This window comes from Anarhichas minor, unplaced genomic scaffold (genome assembly GCF_050575085.1).
Source record: "Anarhichas minor isolate MPS153535 unplaced genomic scaffold, ASM5057508v1 ptg000074l, whole genome shotgun sequence".
Classification (NCBI taxonomy): Eukaryota; Metazoa; Chordata; class Actinopteri; order Perciformes; family Anarhichadidae; genus Anarhichas; species Anarhichas minor.
The window spans coordinates 10,883,805-10,904,054 of NW_027466520.1; the positions used below are offsets into that span (position 1 = coordinate 10,883,805).

The 20,250-nt window shown below is 43.0% G+C and overlaps 1 protein-coding gene across 2 annotated transcripts in view; it reads right to left on the reverse strand.

The window, feature by feature from the left end:
• Positions 1–20,250, reverse strand: part of ctnnd2a (catenin (cadherin-associated protein), delta 2a) — a 191,463-nt gene that overhangs the window by 79,067 nt on the left and 92,146 nt on the right. Inside the window, exon 11 of one of the 2 annotated variants that reach the window (XM_076080665.1) lies at positions 15,734–16,034. In XM_076080665.1, coding sequence (XP_075936780.1) covers positions 15,734–16,034 — 301 coding nt within the window. Of the gene's footprint in view, positions 1–15,733; positions 16,101–20,250 lie in introns of both variants that reach the window. The other variant, XM_076080664.1, reaches the window with a different exon arrangement.

Consider the following 20,250-nt stretch of genomic DNA (forward strand, 5'->3'; position numbering starts at 1 on the left):
AGGATACGGCACTTTTTATCTTTGAATGTTCATTTGGATCTGTTCTGTTCTTTCACCGTAACGCTGTCCATTGAACTGATCTACTGCCCACGTACTCTTTTCTTATAGTGTGTCTACTTGAAAATGTAGAAAAATGTCATTTAGAGTGTTTTTTTTTTGTGAGAGGCCGGCTTCAGTGGGGCTGCTGAAGGTGAGCATTAGCGTGCAGGGCCGTGGAGCGATTTGCCGGGGTAAGGAAAACACAAACGCCGCCACTAGTCCTTGCAATTAGCTGAACACACAGAATCGGAGGCCAAATCGAACACGGCATTAAGCTGACAGAAAGGTGTTCATTTATATACACACCCAGTCAAAGGGTCTGCACACACGCACATACACAGCGCATTGAATATATACACGCACTGCAGTTAAGCAAAGGTGCGTGCACTCACATGCACACATTCAATAATACTTACCCACACAAACTCTTGCATATTGCATATGCATTGAAGGCACACAAACACGCACTGCAAACGTGCAAATAAACACATATTCACACAGCTATTATCCCACCTTTGCTGATCGGTAATTTTCAGCCCGGTGGCACTATTCCCACGTTACACGGTGCAATTACTGGATGTTTACAAAGCCAAACAATAGGCCAGTGAAACATACACTCAGTCAAACATTCATTAGGCAGGCCAATAGAAACTGAGGTGACCTGGACCATGACTATGTATCACTTGCTCCCTCATTAAGATTGAGCTGCGTATTCTACTGTATTCAAAGCAGGAATAAGGCATCAAGGAAAAGTAGAAGATAAGTGGACCTCATTAGGAAACTCTAGCATTAACTCCACTGTTCCACAAAAATGGTCCTGCTGACGACATGTGATGTAAAGTTTTACTGAAGCACAATTTTGTACCCCGATTTTAAGATGTGACACGGGCCCTCTATAGACCGGGGTGGGTTTTTGCACGGATTGATGAAAGAACTGACATCAGTGAGCCACACATCAGCAGAATGCACTGCAATGGTGTCTGATATAAGACTGCGAAGAGCCACTCAAACTTCAGCAATGATACAACACAAGTGAACAAATTGACCAATCAAACCCCGATTCCACTACACTCAGCCAGTCATAGTGCAGGCAGAAGATTAAGCTGTTGGATGAAGGTGAGCCTGCTGAAAAATTACTGTCCCATTGTCTCTTGATTTGCTAGCTGAGATGCAATCATGTCAGAGTCTGCTCCGGCCTCTGAACTACAAACTGGAAAGGTGAGCTATTTTTACTGTGATGGTGCTAATGATGGTGCTAGCCTGTGCTGTGTGTGTGTGTGTGTGTGTGTGTGTGTGTGTGTGTGTGCATGACCAACAAGTATGCCTCATCCCTGATGAAGGTGCCACAAACTGTCAGTTTGTGTGTCTGTGTGCATCACACAAGCACAAATTATCCACAATTATTCTGCCATGTGAATATCACACTGATAAGGTCAAGATGGATATTGGCACGGTCGGCAGCTTTGTATATATGTGTGTGTGTAACACATTCATCCACTGTCAGACTCACTTTTCAGTGGCAGACATTTAGTATTGAGGTCAAGGACCTGCCCTGACATTAAACAACAGAGTTGAAAACATGTACACACTCAAAAGCACGACACACAAGCACTTTCTTTCGCTTCCTCGGGTTGTATTTTTTCCCTTATTTCCTCTCACACACACACACACACACAGACAAACACACGTACACACCTGTGAATCCTTCATACTGCCTGCACAAAGTAGGAGTAAATTCAGTACAGCACTGAGGCACCCCCGCTCGCAAAAACATTTTGGTCACACACACCTTGTTTTTATTTATTTCCCTCTCCTCTTGGAGTGGACGCCACGGCGACAAGCTGCAAAGCTCGAATAAAAGCAATGGATGGTTAAAAGATGAGGTTAAGACAGAAAGCTGTATGAGGGACACTGACATTTCCAGTGTGCTGAGTGTGTAATGGGCTAAACTCTAGGCAACATGAACACACACTAGCAGATGTCAACTCTCTGAACCATGATTGCTTTGTTCCTGCCATTACCAACACAGTTTTCGCGTACCATGTGTGTGTGTTTGTCACCTCTATAATGGAATTTGGGTTTCTCCTTAACATGATGTTTAAAAAAAAACAGGTTATTGCAGAAAACAACCCGGTTATTTAAGTGCATGTAAATACACTGGCTCACTCCTTTTGAGTGTGTCTTAATGGCTTCTTTGTTGTGTCACCTCTAAAGTAAACTTTGATGGGTATTATTGAGTTTTTTAAAAATGATTTAACGTTTTGGTTCTCTAACAAGAACAAATTAAGAAAAATAACTTCACAGAGAGGCTCTGGTATCCCATGGAGCTGCGGTCGGCCCACTCAGTAATACATCCATGTCGACAGCCAGGAGCAGCATTTACCCCTTTGCACCCATTTACACTTTGAAATAATCCCTATAAACTTTTACTAACAAAATCCCAAGTCCAAGGTCTGCTGTTGCAAACGTTTCCAAACAATTAGTTTAAAGAACAGGTAGCTGTGCAGCTTTTATACATCTAATCCAAAATGGCTCCATAATTCAGTTTGATTTGCCTCTGCCCAGACATTACAGGGTAATTATGAACTAAGCTTACATTTCACCTTGATGTGACTAAACTCTCCTCGGGCACTGTGGGAGTTCGGGTGTGGACATATTAATATTTTACAATTGCCTTGTGCGCAGCGTGTTTGGTTTGTGTGTGTGTGTGTGTCAGAGAGATAGTGTAATAAGCGAGATGACGCAAGAGGGAAGACAAACTAATAAACCAGTGATTAGCTCACGCACCTGCTATTCTCATTAGTTCATACTGGGGTAATAACACAGCACAGAGAAGTGGTAGCAGTACTGTATTTGATAAAAGCTGTGCAAGACAATACAAGGAACACGCTCATAAGGATGCTGACAGTGAAGATGACGACATTTAGGGTAAGAAGATGGTAGCGATGAAATATGAATGTGACAACAAAACATGAGGAATGATAGAGGCAGTGACAAACAAGATGTGATCACGACATCTCATGCATCTGAGATTCATAGTCGCAATGATTGTGATGCTGTTCAGGCATTGGAGCGCTATTATGACTACTTCTATAAGTGCAGGACAGAAAGCAGATGATGATAATAGGGATTAGAATGATTGGAATGACGCTGATGAGATTGCAATATCTCCGATGATTATATTGACTGGTGGGGAATGTGGTATCAGACAGAAATGGCCAGTTGCATTTAAAGATTTTGAAATGTTTCACGTGAAAACGCGTGTGCTGAAGCACTCGCAGCACACATAAATGCAACCTTCAAAAGCGGATTAAGTGCGACTAAAAGCAGTCATCCACTCGAAGGATTGGAGGGGATGGAGGAAAGAGAGGAATAGAAACATTATATGCTGGAGCGCCAAACATGGCTCATGCAGTATGACAGAGTGCAGGCTGTATTCACACTGGGTTCACTCGACATAAAGTAAAATGAAGTACTTCCCAGCGATATGTACACAACTATAGAAACACCGGCTCCCTCCTTAGGGGGGGGGGGGTGTAGGTGAAGGCTATGGTGGTGTATTTTCCACCTTTCTAATCAGTTTGATCTGAGGTTTGGGTGTGGATTTGCAGCCTTATATTCACTGAGCAACCTTTCAATGACACAGATGACTGCATTCTCCAAAGTGGTATCATTTGGTGAGAGAAATTATACTTTAAACATGTTCACCCATCCTTGTTAAATGATTGCTGCCATGAAAGTAAACCCCATGACGGAATTGGAGTGAAATTATTACAGAGCAATACCTGTTTGACAGCTCTGCGACAGCTAGAAAACAATGAACCAAAAATATTTTGCTCTATGTACTTTCACCGAGAGCACTGAGGTTTACTGTATATTTTGTAATATACCTTGGCTAATACTCTACGCTTAGGTTGCATTTACGCTGGGAGCATGGCAATTGAACCAATTAGTACTCCTCCTCCTTAGAAAGACAGTTCATTCTGACAGTATTAAGTGCAACATGGCACAGAACTTGGCAGAAAGATTTGCCCACAATATTGATCCATCCTGAAGTAAATATGAGGTCTGTGGTTCACGAGATGCAGGTCCAGGCAGCGACAAAATGGCATTCCAACACTGCAAAATCACTGAAGTGATTCAGGCAAACGCACAAAAGGTACGAAATGTACACCGGGGGAAAAGCAAACACGATCCCACGTGAATGCACATGGTGCTCATTACAGCACGGGCCAATGCCCAGAGAAACACACACACATGTACACAACACACACCTTTACTAAGAGGGGTATGACCACACCAACAACCTTGTCTGATGCCTCATATGCATCAATTCGCCATTCTCTCTCTCTCTCTCTCTCTCTCTCTCTCTCTCTCTCTCTCTCTCTCTCTCTCTCTCTCTCTCTCTCTCTCTCTCTCTCTCTCTCTTTCCTCTTTTCCCTCGATATCTCCACCTTTCACTCTCTCTCCCTGCCATCATTCTACCAAGATTAGAGTTTCACTTGAGTCACAGTCAGAATGAAGCATGTGTCTGGCTGACAGGATGACCTTCATTGATATTATGAGGTGAAAGCACATGCACGGGTGCAAAACAGAAATGCACACGCAGATGCAAACATACACAAAGGACTACTGTCAGCACGGTGAGAAGAGCCTTAGGGATCACCTCAAACCCTGTAGCGAAAAAGGGGTAGAAAGATTGATAGAGGGGGAGAGAGCTAGAAGGAGAGAGAGAGAGAGAGAGCGTGTGGGAGAGAGTGGAAGGGATTAAAAAAGAGGAAAAGAATAGACAGGCTGTTTTAATAGCCGCAAAAGACAACGGGGGGGGGGGGGGGGGGGGTAGGAAAACTGTGTGTTTAGAGAGAAAACACAGCAGGTGCAGGATGAATGCCTACACCTCCCAACCCATCATCACTGTCGCTCCTTCTCTACCTGCAGAAGTGTGATGGAGAGATGGAGAGAGACGGAGCAATGGATGCATGATAGAGGAGTGTTTCTGAATTGAGTCAACCTCCCTAGGATGCACGAGAGTTATTCCGTCATGACTCTGCAGATCACAAGTGTGTGTGTGTGTGTGTGTGTGTGTGTGTGTGTGTGTGCGTGTGTGTGTGTGTGTGTTGGGGGAGGGGGTCTATGATCAAAACAGGAGAGTTTCCAGGGATGAGAATAAATAATGTACACTACACTTTTTTCACGGTGGATAGCTGTTTCTCCACATAGTCAATAACTATTTGGGGGAGTCTTGACAATGGCTACCATCCACACTGTCAATGAATCTGTTTAGTTTGGCTTAATTTAAGCGATGTGGATTCAGTGGGCATGAATGTTTTTCCAGCAAGGCCCTCATCCACACTCACACAATCTGATCTGGTGGACAGTGAGCAGGCCTGCTTTAGCAGTTGAGGGGTTAAGGGCCTTCCTCAAGGGCACTACAGTGGTGCGTGGTCAGGAGGGAGGTTCAAGTGCCGCTTCACCTCACCTATCCAGACTTTTCTTGACAGTCTGGGGATCGAAGCGATGACCTTCCAGTCACAAGCCTGTGATCTTGCAAGTTTGAATACAGCTCATGGAGTTTTTCTTACATGTGTTTTGCCCCTCTCCATTCCACTACAGTATTGACAGTAACTCTGCTATTTAAAGGCTATTCTGCTATTCTCCTCACTGGAGAATTTAAGTGTCAACATGTTATTGGAGTCTCTGAGCCAAGAAGCAAAGTGAAATCTCATGGCGTGCAAAAAGAGAGCAGCAACTTACAACAACAGCATGTCACTGATAAAAAGTGAGCATACTTTGCTGTGACGTGTGAAAGAATAGCATGCTAATCCTCCCTAGCCCAGTTAGCTGCTGCTGTTTTTATCGTTATAGAGTTATGTGAGTCAGTCAGCTATATTCAGCATGTCAAGTAGAAAGTAGAAAAAGATTAAAAATAATATTGGTTTGAGCTTCTGTGCGCAGATGCATGTGTGAGTTGGTATGTAAGTGTTGTATATTAGGAAACGCACTTCCACAGGGATGTATTTTGAGATGATTGTACTATGCAAGCGTTTTTGTACCTCTGCAGCTGGCGGATACCGACATGGCAGCTTGGCTAAATGTGATCACCTAAGAAAGTACTCTCATCATAATTTTAAATGATATAACTTTCACTTTGTTTTGCCTTTGCAGAAGTTACCTTTTTATTTATGAAACTTTTTTTTTTTTTCACTTTTCTTATGTCAAACTGCTTTCTTATTCTTACCCCCTTTATTTCTGTTCTCTTCATTTTAGCTTTATTTAAGTTCACTGGACATAACTCAGTCCTCACGAGTCCAATAACAAGCATTCGAAAGGTCAAGATTCCTCTCCTGGATATGAGATATACAACTCACTGACCTTAACATCTGCAGCCCCTTGGAAGATTGAGCCTGGCGCAAAGATAGCAGTGGCATGCAAGATGTACAACTGCTTGACATTAATGCCTGTGGTGGATGTTAATAAAAGAGGTAATTAAAGAGAAGATACATTTCTCTGAGTGCAAGGTCGATAGTGCTGAGTTCATGCGAGACTTCACTGAAGTTCAAGGGGAAATAAAACTTAGTCGCTCTGTCTCATGAGGGTAGTTATAGCGATAGCCCTGTGCTACACATGTAACTGAATTCTGTTAGGTGTAGCCTATACTCACACGGAGTGGTACCCAGAGATCCACGTAGAGCAACTGGAGTATGGACTCATCATACAGATAAAGTGCTGAGAAACATCTTTGTTCTGAAGCCAAACGTTTGATACGAAATGCTTTGAAAGGTTCTTAAGCACACAAATCAACAAGACCTTCATTCTCCCTCAATAATAACACAAATGTTGAAATACTCTACAATGAAATAATACCTTAATAGTATCACTTATTGTAAAAACACGTAAAAAAACAACTTCAAATTTGGATTCGTTTCAAATCAATTTTTTTTATTTCTAAGTACATAAAAAATAGATAGAATGTCAACTTGAATACATGTTAAGATGAAGATTATCAGTCTAACAATCTGTTAACATTGATATTGATGGTAATATTTGTGCTCCCAGTGTACCATTCAGTCAGTAGATGGAGTCTGGTTAAGCAGTGTGTGCTAGAGGAGAGGCGAGGTGAAGTGAGGCGTGAGGAGGAGAGAAGATATACTGTAGTTCTGCTGCTGTGACATTTTCCCATAATCCCTCCCAAATGCCGCCAGTGTCATGAGACGGAGCAGCAGGGAGGAGGTGGGAGGAGGAGATGGAAAGCATCTATCGCCATACATTTGAGTGTGAAGCGGCTGAAAAAATTTCCATCGCCTATAGATCAGCTCTAGCACTGAATAGGTGCATTTGCATGTGTGTGCCTGTTCCCGTGTATGTGTGTAAAAAGGCTTGATGGATGTTAATCGAAGAAATGTTCGTGGCAGTAATTACCATAAAAAACAATAATGCAATGATTGGATCAAAAGAACATGACAGATTCATTAACAGCTGCACACATCAGCGTGCACACACACACACACACACACACACACTGAGGACATGTCCTTCAACCACTGAAACTGTGAAAGCAGCAATTAATTCCATGCTTTCTATTCTGATTTCTCTCTGCCTGACAGCCAAATATCCTCTAATTGTTAGCCTTTACCTCTGCGTATGTTTGATTTGTGTGCCACTTGTTTCCATGTACCTACATGCCTGAATGTTAATGTTGGTACAAGTGTGTCTCTGCTGTCTCTCTCAACCCCCTAATTCACATGTATCTGTCTGTATCGCTTTGGTCTATCCTTCAATCCCCAAGGCTCTCAGATTTAGGATGAAGCTTACCGTAGCAGTGAAGAAGACATGCAGGATTGTTATCATCCCAAGGTCACACACAAACACACACACACACACACACACACACACACATGCACACGTGCACGAACAGATAGGCCACCCCAGAAAAGGAAAATAACTACAATGGGCAATTTACCCAGAACAGGCAGGGATGATGGCCAGGGCACAGATGCACACACACACACACACACACACACACACACAGCTGTGCCTCAGGGCCAAGGTTCTGGCAATGCATCATTACCCTCCCTTGGAGGTGATTCCATATCCCAGCATGCATTTCTCATGTGGAGAGGAAATTACCCCTGGGCCGTGCTGAGAGCCAATAGAGTGTGTCCTCTCTCCTCTATCTGTCTCTCTCGCTTCCTTCCTCCCTCTTTCTTTAAATCCCTCGATCCCTCTGTGACTGTGCCTCTCACACCCCTACTGCCCCCCCCCCCCCCCCCCCCCCCTCCCTTGCTCTCTCTCCCAGAGTCATCCAGTTACAAACCCATTGTTTCATCTTTCTTTATCTTCCTCTCATTGCCACTTCATTTGTTTCTCTCCTTCTCTTTTTTCTCTGTTTCATGATGTCAAACACAGATTAATAACAAAGGACGAAAAGGACTGACTGGTACCCTCCATTTCTCTTTTAGTCAAGCAGTTGATCTTGGTGAGGTTAAACTCTCAAAATCAGAGTTCCCCCTCTAAGAACCTTAGTTATCCCCTCGGAAGGCACAGAACAAAAAATGGACAAAACCTTTCAGTGCATCTTTCAATAACTTGCCTATCTGTTTCGTTAACTAAAGATCCACATGCAAGCAACATAAATGAATAAATACCAATATCCACTATTAAGAAAACAAGAGATTATTTTTTAAATCTGAGTCACCAGGAAGCTGCTAAATACACTTTTTTTATTTTTATTTAATGTCCCATAATATGCTCATGAAAAATGCTAATTTTCAAAAGAAACGCAGTGAGGATCCACTGCCACAGCAATGTGCAATCCTCTGGTCTGGTTAAATTATTTGAAATGTACCTGTAAAAGGACAGACATCCTCAATCAGCAATGTATTTTTCTATAGCCCCATATAAGAATAGGAAACACGACATGTTTTGTATTTTATTGTATGTCTGTTTTGTTCTGTATTATATTTAACTCATAACTTATTATGAATGAAATGTTTGTATAGCTTTATCTACTTTACCAAGACAATTGCTAGAGTGACCCTGCGTAGTCACAGGTAAATAGTTCATGCTTGTTAGGGTGCACTGTGTGTAGTTAGAACAGGTGGTACAAGCAGCAGCAGCAGCAGCAGCAGCAGCAGCACAGTGTAACAGAGATCGGCTCACACTCGGTCCCTCTCCATGGTGCTGAAACTTTACAACCCAATGTAGCTTTGAGTCTCTGTCCATGGTGCTGAAGCATTCTCTCTCCTCAAGCACACATCGGATTAATTAAATGTACACAAATGGCTGCATTTCAACAATATTTCCCTTTTATTCTTACCATGGCATCTTTTCATTACTTTTCCCTAAATTCTATCAATCAGAATATACCAACATAAGCCAGAATATGGCATGACAAAATTAAACAATCTAAATGTTTGTATGTCTCGAGTACACTTAATGGGCCACACACTGATTATTGTCTCTCACGCTTATTAGCATGCTTGCTGTGGAAAACCACAGACATGCATGAAATGTTGTTGAAACATCAAACTGGGCAGCTCACTGAATATGTAAATGTAGCAATCTGAAACATAGTTTTAGAAATATTACTACCTTTGAGACACTAACACCCAACATTATAGGAAAGTGAGAATGCCAAAAGCACTTCTTTGTCAAAAAATAAGCTACAAACCTTATTCAAACTTTACTGTCTTAACTCAAAGGACGGTATATGTAAAGAAACAGTGGTGGAAATATTTGTGGAAGGAGCAATCCAGAGAAGAAGCACAACATGAATGCAAGATGAAGGTAGTGTGTGTTACAAACAAACTGCCCATCAAGAGCACCACTGAATATGGAGAACACTATTACATTCAAACTGTTGGACCTGTTCAACTGCCACAGCTTAGAACACGGCACAGCAGAGAACTACTCCCCTTAATAAAGCCAAAGAAACATTATCTGTGTCCAGTTTACACAATAGAAATCCCCAGGTGCATCGTACGGTAAACTGTGTACTGCTGATGTGAGTGTGCCTTACTTCCACTTAAGTGAGTGAGGGATTTCCTGTCTGAATATAATCCTATGGTCAAGACCTATGACCCCCCCCCCCCCCCCCCCCACACACACACACACACAGGCTGCCAGTGCCTTGATTTCCATCTAAAGTAGGTGGCCCATCTGTAGAGTCATACATAAACCATATGTATCCAACACACAGAGCAATGCACTTGTGCAAGCAGACAACAGTTTGCCAGAGGGGAATGCAAGCCGCTGCGTTTCTCATTCACACACACGTGCACATACATAAACATAAACACTCGTGCCCAACTGACAACAAGCGTAATCACCAAATCTCTCTGTGCCTCTTGAGGAGACGCACATACATGGACATGTCATTGTCCTTTAGACTGTGTGACACCTGGGGAATGCAATGCATCAGTTCTACGCTGTCACAGATGAATGCTAGACACATACACCTGCGTGTAAATACACACACAACACACACACACACACACAGACACAGCATCTCCACCACCCTGCCTTTGTCACAGCCGTGGACGCACAAACATACACACACTCATCCCATTCACACGCTCACACACTCCGACAAACAGAGTCACCGCTGACCATTGCAGATTGTCCATAAATAGAGCGATGTGTTTGGGCTATGAGCCAACAAACACAGTCATTAAATAGCGAGCGTTGACAATGACATGTCACACCCGATGACCTCACATCAACTGTAAATAGCAATTTCATGACAGCAGCCCTATTGCATCTAACACATAATGGGGGCACGGGGGGTATTTATCTCTTCAAACATGACTAGAACTACGGCCACTATTGCTTGGAGAATACATGTTGGACTTGTGGAGATGGTGTGAATGAGGAGAGTTTGATTTAAATGAGGGGAGTTTGATTTATCTTATCTCGAAGGGTTGTGTCCACGTTTCAGGCTGAGTGGGTGTTTGGTGAGATAAGACAAGCAATCCTCATTTCTGCAATGCTGAATTCACCTCACTTACTGCAAAAACCTGTTCATGATGTGTTTCGCTTTCTAACTGGCTTCCTAACCTCCTAGTGCAAGCTTTGTAACAATAACCAACCTAGCTCCTTGGTCCCGTCCTCCCTAAGCTAATGTTCATCTCTCTCTCTCTCTCTCTCTCTCTCTCTCACTCCCGTCCTTACTCTCAAACGCCTGCTATGCCCATGCATCGATCCCTCAAGGTATGGCTCCCTTATTCCCTAAACAAAGGTCTCTCTGTGCTTTCTCCCCTCACTTAACACTCTCCCAATCTCCTTTATTTGTTCCTTTTTTCTTGTCCTTCATTATTGGTTTTTGCTTTCCCTTCACACTCTCCCTACTTATATTGGTTCCATGTGCTCAACATTTTCTTCTTCATCTTGCTCCCTACATTGTTTCTTAAGATTCAATTTAAGAAGGAAACTCAGTGGGGGTGAGAATCTCTTTTTGCAAAGTCAGCTTAAAGGAAAACACCTATCTACATTATGCTCTGCCTCTCTCTCCACTCAATCTTGCCCATTATTTCTTCTATATATTCACCTATCTCCATCTTGATATTCATCTATCATCCTCCATTTTTTCTACATAATCCCCCTCATCCCCTTATTTCCCACCCTCTTCTCTTCCTGTGCCTCCTTTCTCCCCTCCTTCCCTCCTCTTCTGCTGTGTTCATTTACCTCCCTTCCTTTGGCTTCATCTTCACAACTCCCTCCACCCTCCCCTTATCTATCTTATCTCCCTCTCTTCACTCCCATCCATTAGCAGTTATTGAGTTTTCCCTTTGTGTTGCTGTCATCACCTCTGCTCTATCGTGCTCACTCTTCTGCAACTGTAATGGTACCTAACCGTGTTACTAGCTGCCATGCGGACACACACACACACAGACACACACAGACACACACACACGCACACACACGCACACACACGCACACACACGTTAGGCAAAGAGTGTGCTGCTGAGTTATGAAAAAAATACAGTCTTCTCACAAACACACACTGCGCACTTATGCAGACATTAAACACACAGAGCCATAACCTCTGCCCTCACTCAGGGTGTTCTTTGTATCTGATTGATGCTAACTCATTTCACACTTCATGTAAGCTCAGCTAAGTCCAATTATAGCAAGAGAGAGAGTGAAGCTCGAGTAGGAGGCTATTTAACCTTATGGCAGAGATAAATGTAACACATAGTTTAAATGCAATGATATTAAGAATAGAGGATTATATCGATCTATCTATATCTACTGTATCTATCTATCTGTCTATCTATCTATGTCTATATATATACATATACTATATTAATGTAACCAACTGAATACCCCTCCGCTGGCTCCTCCCTTTCAAGCATTAACGTGAGCCGTCGAGCCGCCGAGTCTAAAACCGTGGTAAAACCATGGTTTTAGACTCGGCGGCTTACGGTGCCACAGTTTCACAAGCGTGTCGGAGGACTACGGTGGGCTTCAGGTAACGTAAAAATGTGAAAGGTCCTCTCGAGTCCCAGTGTTTAAGTTTGTCCGTTCTGGGCTACTGTAGAAACAGAAGAGCTATTGTAACTCAACGGGACCTTTCTGGTGAAATAAAAGTATAAAAACATGGCGGACTCCATGAAGAGTCCGATATTGGCTGATACTGAGGCATTTAAGCACATTTAGGTGTACATGTGAATTGTCCCTTTCAAGTTGTAGTCAGAACAATGTGGCAATTGTTTTTACAGGGATACAGTTTTGGGGACTGGAATACAAAAATGCAGAGTTGCTATTAAATCCACTCATTAAAACATTTTCTTTTTTATGCATTTTGGCTTCCTGTTGTTGTAAATGACTTGGAGTTCATCATGGACCCCCCCCCCCCCCTCCTCTGACTCCAGCTAGTAAAGCCTAAATTGTTAAATAGTCATGAATAACTTTGAAACTTTTAATTAAATACGGTTTTATTGAACTCAGCGGGGGGCATGCAACACACAAAGGCGCTCTCGGAATATTGGGACCAAGTACAAAATGGGTTTGGGACTAGGTTTTAATATTTTCATGGTCTAAAATACATGACTCTGCAAAATGTGAAGCTCGAACCAGGATCTGCATTGTATGCAGAGCCTCAGTTTTAAAAGTTAACACAGTAATGACAAATAGTTAAACCTGCTGTGACTATAGTTGCTCTATTGTAAATAGCATACACATAGTTTACTCTCCACACATTGTTTGTCAGTTCTAGATGAAAATATATGACAAAAGGTTGCGTTGATGTGTTTTCAGAACATCAATCATTTCTCCATTTCAGATAAATGATATATTTAAAAGGTTTTGGCACAGAATGCATCAGGTGGGTGTGATGTAAATGTTAGCTACACAAAGCCCTGCAGGTATATTACATCAATATGACACTGTTACCGAGACTGCCGTTATCCATATTTTAGTGGACCAGAAACAAATGAACAAGTTGATAAAACTCCATAGAAGTTATATGCAATGCAAAAACAGTCTCCCACTGAGACTAAACTAGAGCAATTAACGTTTACATCTTTTCACTGCCTTTGTTCAATCAGCTTAGACAGTAAAGGCAGCAACGATTTAAAAGCTGTCATCCACATTGTAGAGTAATCAACGGCAGCAAACACTATTTGATCTCCTTAGCAATATTATTAATACATGTGCAACTATGTGCATGACACTGTATAATCTCCTTATTTTGTCCACTTTATTGTCGCCACAATCTTCCTCCTCTATCCGTTTTCATCCGTGTGTTGCACTACATTTGTGTATGTTAGAAATTGCAATCCGTGGTGACCTGTACTCACCCCTTGCGTCTACTCCTCACAACGTGTCTTTGATAAACGTATTTCTATCCTAAATTGCAACTGTTTTTTGTTGCTGTTGTTTTTGCGCTTTTGTCACAAATCTGGCTGGTGTATTGTAGATGCACCCTACAGAAAACAAAACATATTACTGCTTTGCCTCTTGCTGAATTCAAGAGTTTCTGTGTATACAAACATCACAGTACGGGCGACAAACAACAACAGTGCGAACAACAAAGGCTTCACAAACGTGTTGCGAATATGAAGGGGTAGTATTTTGAGGGGGGGAACATTGGAGATAACTTGTGTTTGTGTGAAACAAGAAGACCGTCTTGAGCCAGTCAATCAGATTATATTATTAATAAACCATCATGCCCTAATTATCAGATCCTTTATACAACTTCACAAGACTGAAGAATCTTGAGGAGGGTTGTATGCTCATCTGACTGTGCGCATGTCATTCAGTCACTCTCTCTCTTCCTTTGCTATTGTTTTAAATAATTCTCTTTCCCATCCTCTCTCTCTCTCTCTTATTCTGTCTTTCATCTCTTTCCGAGTCTCTCTCACCCGTTCTCTCTCTCTCTCTCTCTCTCTCTCTCTCTCTCCTTCTCCTGTGATTGATAGCTGCTGCTGAGACTTGATCCACTCACGTCTCAGTCCCTCTCGCTCTGTAATGAAAGGAATTATATATCAAGAGTCCTGTGAAATATATATAAATGAAGTAGGGAAAGTGAGCTTTGCTTAATTGCAGAGAGAAGAGGATGGAAGTGATCACAGCCCAGTAGGACTCTTTTACACACAGCGTGACACTGAGGGAGGCGAAATGGAGCTTCTAAAGCAACCCGGTGTGTGACACTCTATTACATTAAAAAAATGTTCCATTGCGAAGGGGGCCGATATAGAAAAAAATAATCCGTGTGCCTTAGCAAAAACAAGTTGACCCTGGCTCAATTGTTGATGCAATGTGACATCATCCGCCGTCACACTGAGTGGGCAAGCGCATGTTCCAGGCACATTTGTTTGTCTGGGAAACATGGTAATTCACGGCAGTCTAGAAGGCGGATAAATTGTGGTTGACAACAATCACTTATTATATATATATATATTGTCTAAATGTTTTTTAATCTATTGCACTGTATTCACTTTATATGTTTATATGTTGGACAAGAGAGAAACGTCTTTTCAACTCCCCTGTATGTTCAGTACATTGTGGAATTGACAATAAAGCAAACTTTTGAACTTTTTGAACTTTTTCATGAACTTTTGAGAGTGGTAATATCCTTCCTCATAGTATTGTAAATCGCTGTGCAGTGTTTTTGGTATCTGATAAGCTTCCAAACTCATGAATCTATAAGTCAAACCAGCCTTTGTGGATTGTATTTCACTCTAACACCAGTACCTGAAGCAACACGCACCCATCCACGCAGCCCCCCTACATGATTTGAATGCAGTGCTGTGTTCAGCCTGATCTAAGAGAGAGCCTTGAAAGAAACCGGTGGAGTGTGGGGTTTGGGTGAGTACTGTCGTATCTGTAGCTGCAATTGCTATCACAAAAGTAATTATTCTGCATACTGTATATCGATATACAGATATCAATATTAGTGAGCAATGAGTATAGTATACCCCTACTGTGCCTGTTGGAGGAGGACGACTTTAATATCACTATGACTGGAATATTGATGTGTGTATATATGCCAGTAAGTGTGTGTTTGTGTGTGTGTGTGTGTTATGTATTCTACACATTTTTTGTCCCATCAGACAAAAATGTGGTATGTAAAAGTTAGGGTTAACGTGAGGCTCAAGGGAATGAATGTAAGTGCACATGCTGTGGTCCAGTGAACCCCATGAAACACACTCACACACACACACACACACACACACACACCCTTTCATCCTACCTGGGGTCTTTCTGAATAGAGTCGATGGAAGGTGAGCGCTGCAGGCTGCCTTCAGGCGGCAGGGCTGGTCCGGACTTGCTGTAGGGCGATTCCACCACTGAGGGGCAGTACTGCAGGGTGCGATAGGGGTCCGCCACATAGGGGTCTGAGCCATACACATCTCCGCCACCTCCGCTTGAGGTGTAGCCTGGTCCCACTGTGGCATAGTTGTTGGTCCCGCCACGGCCGTAGTTCCCTGTCCCTGTGCCGTGACTTCCTGTGCGCTGCAAAGAGGTGGAGTCGATACCGGGGGAGGAGGGAGCTATGGTGGGAAAGTAGGGACAGAGGACATAACTTAGGACCTGGTCATGGACACGCTGGGAAAGGTCTGCAGGGCAGAGGAGGGGACAGAATGAGAAGCAGGGAGGACGGGAGAAAAGGACACAAGCAAAGGTGAGGGGGAAAGCACAGGAGATGAGAGAAAGGAGAGAGGAGAGGAGAGGAGAGGAGAGGAGAGGAGAGAAAAGAGAGAGGAGATGAGAGAAAAGAGAGAGGAGAGAAAAGAGAGAGGAGAGGAGAGGAGAGGAGAGGAGAGGAGAGCAGAGCAGAGCAGAGCAGAGCAGAGGCAGGAAGGCGCAGAGATGAACAGGTTGTTGGGAAAAGACAAACGCGTCTCCATATGGATGGACGAATATTGGCCACATGCCCAGGATTAACAACAAGGACCAATGTTCAACAGAGGGGAGGATTGAAGAGAGAAAAAGAGAAAAGTAGACAAAAGTTGTGGAGGCAAAAGTTTTAGATAGTTTTAATGGCAGCTGAAAATATGAACTATAAACTTTTGATCAAATATGCTTACAAGCTATTACGTGTTTTTTTTCTATATACTATTTTGGAAGCCGTGCAATATTTCTTTCAACAAAATGCATACAAATCCTGAAGAAAAAGTTCAATAACATTTTTAAGAATAGATTGATTTAAAGAAACTCGAGATCAACAATGCAATGGTTCTACTCCAACGTGAGGTACGTTAGTCTCATAAAAACCCACTGAGGGCTCGTAAGCAATGTTAGTTTGTCACTCAAATGACTCATTAGCCTGCCATTCCCATGCAATGAAAATTGGTAACTTTGCTCGTAAGCCTATTTGCAGGTAGCAAGAGGACGATTGCAGAAACTTTTTCCTCAGTGAGACATCTGCCTGGTGAGCAATAAGGACAAAAAAATACATAAAAAAACACACCAAGCTATCTCTCTTTAGAGTGAGATTGAAATTGAATGGGGATTTGCTTGGGGGATGTAAGAAGCCTGCAGGGGCACAGTAGCTGTCACCTTCGCTCTCCGTCGCGTCAGAGCGGTGGATCGGTGATATATCAAGGTGTTAATGTGAGTCTGGGGGCCTTGTTTCTCCGGCTGTAAAAACACTGAGACAGACGGCGTCATCTGTCATTAAAACCAAGGTATGTGTACACAGAAAACACACATCTACACACATGCAAAAACACCATCAATGTGTTCTTCGGAGAGTATGCGATAAATCACAGAGCCTTGAAATCAATATGTGTTTGACTGGGGCTTTAGCACAGGCCAACGAGCCTCCTCTCACAAAGAGAGTTAGCCTTTAAAACCGTGTCTGGATGGGCAAGTGCACACAAACGGTACTCAACGTGGAAAAACACACATTCACACATTATACAAGTCACCGCACGCATCGATACAAAAACAACAAAAGGATGGAGGTTGTGTGAATGTGAGGTTTACTGTCTCATTGTTGTGTGACGACCAAAGTTGCTCTTTAGCAGTGTCTTGAGTGGTGGTATTTACTTGACCTTCACAACCCTCTTACACACGTCTGATCTGTCCAACCGATTTGGTGCATCTTTAACAATCATCTTTCAAAGCTCTTATTTAAATTCTTCTCACCGAGTCTGGTAAACTCCATTAGTCGGCTCACCAGAGGCACAAGGAACCTTTTGGATGATGTAACCGCATTTGCATATTTTTATTTCCTAACTCTAAAATCAGGTTAAAAAGAAAAAAAATTCTTTGCCAGCCAGACATTGAAAAGTTAAACTTCCAGACTCTGCCCTGAAATAGCCATGAGGCTAAAGGCTGTGTGAGCTCTTCTACTGATGCCCCAGAGATCTAAAGAATTAGGCAGGGACAGAGAAACGGTAAGAGATGCTGGGACAAGAGAGGAAAACCGCTGAGAGATGAGGGATGAAGCTGCAGCCAAACCAGAGGGAAGAGGGATGGAACAAGAGGCTGCGGAGTTAGCGACATACAGCCGCGTAGAACAAAGGGTATAGGAGGGTAATGAAGCAGAGTTACTCCAATCAGCAGAAAATCCCAGTCTTTTCTGTACTCTTTGAATGGTGTCTGTGGGGTGTCTGTCCTTCAGAACGTCTCATTAGTAGCCGGGGCTTTAGGCTAACTCCACCAGAGTCAGTGTGCGCTCACCGAGACACTTGACACCCAAATAGGATGAACCTCAGAGCCAAAGAGGGGGGAGGCAGAACAGTGAAAAGAAGAGCGAGGGAAAACATATAAAAATGGCTTGTCAAATTATTTTTATAGCCTGTGCTGTAGGCACTGAATAGGGATCTCTTCGGGTACAAGCTGAAAAAATAAAGGGGAACGAAAAATAAATCACAAATGATAGAGAGAGATGGTAGAGAACACGAAAACAGAGAAATCCCCCCAAAACTTGTTGAAGTCTGTTCTTTTGTTTTCATATTCTCAAACTTTGCATTCAGCTTCCCCACACCTCTTTATGCATTCCATTTTATTCTTCACTCAATCTTTGTGTCTGCTCTCCCTTTCTTCTCCTTCTACCTCAAGTAAATGGAGTGCTGCTGAATTTATCATTCGCTCTGTTGATGGTGTGTTCTGACTGATGACTTATTTGGGGCCAATATTGCCAGGCAGAAATCAGCGTGCGGGTGCCTGTTTATGCACGCATGTGTGTAATGGTGTATGTATTCCCTGTGTGTGTGTGTGTGTGCATGTATTCTTGTTGTATTCATGTCTTTGCGAACCAGTTGGGGTTTTAGATCTTTGGCATTTTTGACCAGTGTTAAAACACTGTGTCAGTTGGGATTGAAGTTTAGGATTATAATTAAACTACATTTAGGTTTAAATATCACAAAACAATTTAAAAGTTGAATGTTCAGGTTGATAGAAAAAACAAAACAGAAATGTATCGTCTCTAGTAAGGCAAACATATGCGTGTATGAGAGTGAGAGGGTGTGTCTTTCATGAATTAAAAGAGAGCACGAGGCACTGTGCCGTCCCATGAAACACAACACAATATCATGAAATGCGGCGACACACACATGCTCCACTTAACGCTCTGGCGGCGTGAAATTGTGTTGGGAGACGAAAATATAAGGGCGGGTGTGTCTTTGTATTCCCTTGCTTCGGCGTAGAGTAAACAAATCACGGCTGTGCTCCTGCTGGCAGATTAGCGGCTGGAAAGGAAACTCTATTAGTCATTTGACACAGTGATACCTCTGCAATTAGCCAGCCGGCTGAGGGGGCCGGCTAGCTAAGAGCGGGACTGACTTTTTCTTTGGTCTGCCGAGACAAGGGAGCCCTAGCTGAATGTACAAGAGATGGAGGAAAATAGGGGGCAGGGAAAGAGAGATAGGGAGAAAGAAAGAAAAAAATAACTAGAGGGAGATCAAACCAATCAGCCGAGCTTCCCATGTCCATCCTCCCTTCTCATTCTTCCATCTCTGCCTCTATTTTCTTCAACCCTACTCTGTCTCTGTCACTCCCTTTTCTTCATCACTCCCTTGCCCTTTTCTCCTTTCTTTCTTCCCCACTCTAGACATATCCCTCCATCCATCTTTTTTTTACGCACCCATCTACTCTGAAACCTTCCCTTTCAATCCCTCTTTTTCTCTCCCTCTCTCCCTCTACATCATCCATTCATTTCATGCCCCCCACCGCCCCCCACCCCTTTCTTCCCTAACACCCGTCCGTCTCTCTATCTCTCTCCCTCTATTGTGGTTGTAGTAGACTATGTGATCAGAGCTGAGGACATGTCCTTTCTCTCGACACGCTTCAGCGCTCAGCACGATTACACAAAACCCCTCACAGTCTCTATCCCTCTCACATACGCACACTCGCACGGGCACGCACGAGCACACAAACACAGATTTCTAAATATGCCAGTGATTGACATGGACTAAACATTCGTGCCTGTAACACATATTTTTCTAATGCTTTAAGGTCATACAACAACATGCACACACAACCTTGCCGACAGCAGCCACGGGTGAAGCAAACATGCGCACACGCACACACAAAAACACACACTGCTTGAATGTGGAGGAGAGTAAGGATTAGTTTCTCCCTCTGTTTATCCCTGGGAGATCCTCCTGGCCAACACACAGCTCTTGATGTTCCTGAGCTGGAAGCACTGAAGGACACACATATACACACAGAAACACACACACACACACACACCCTTTTATACAGCGTTTTACAGTGTGGGAGCTGTAGGACACTTGGCTCTATGAGTCAAGGTGCCAT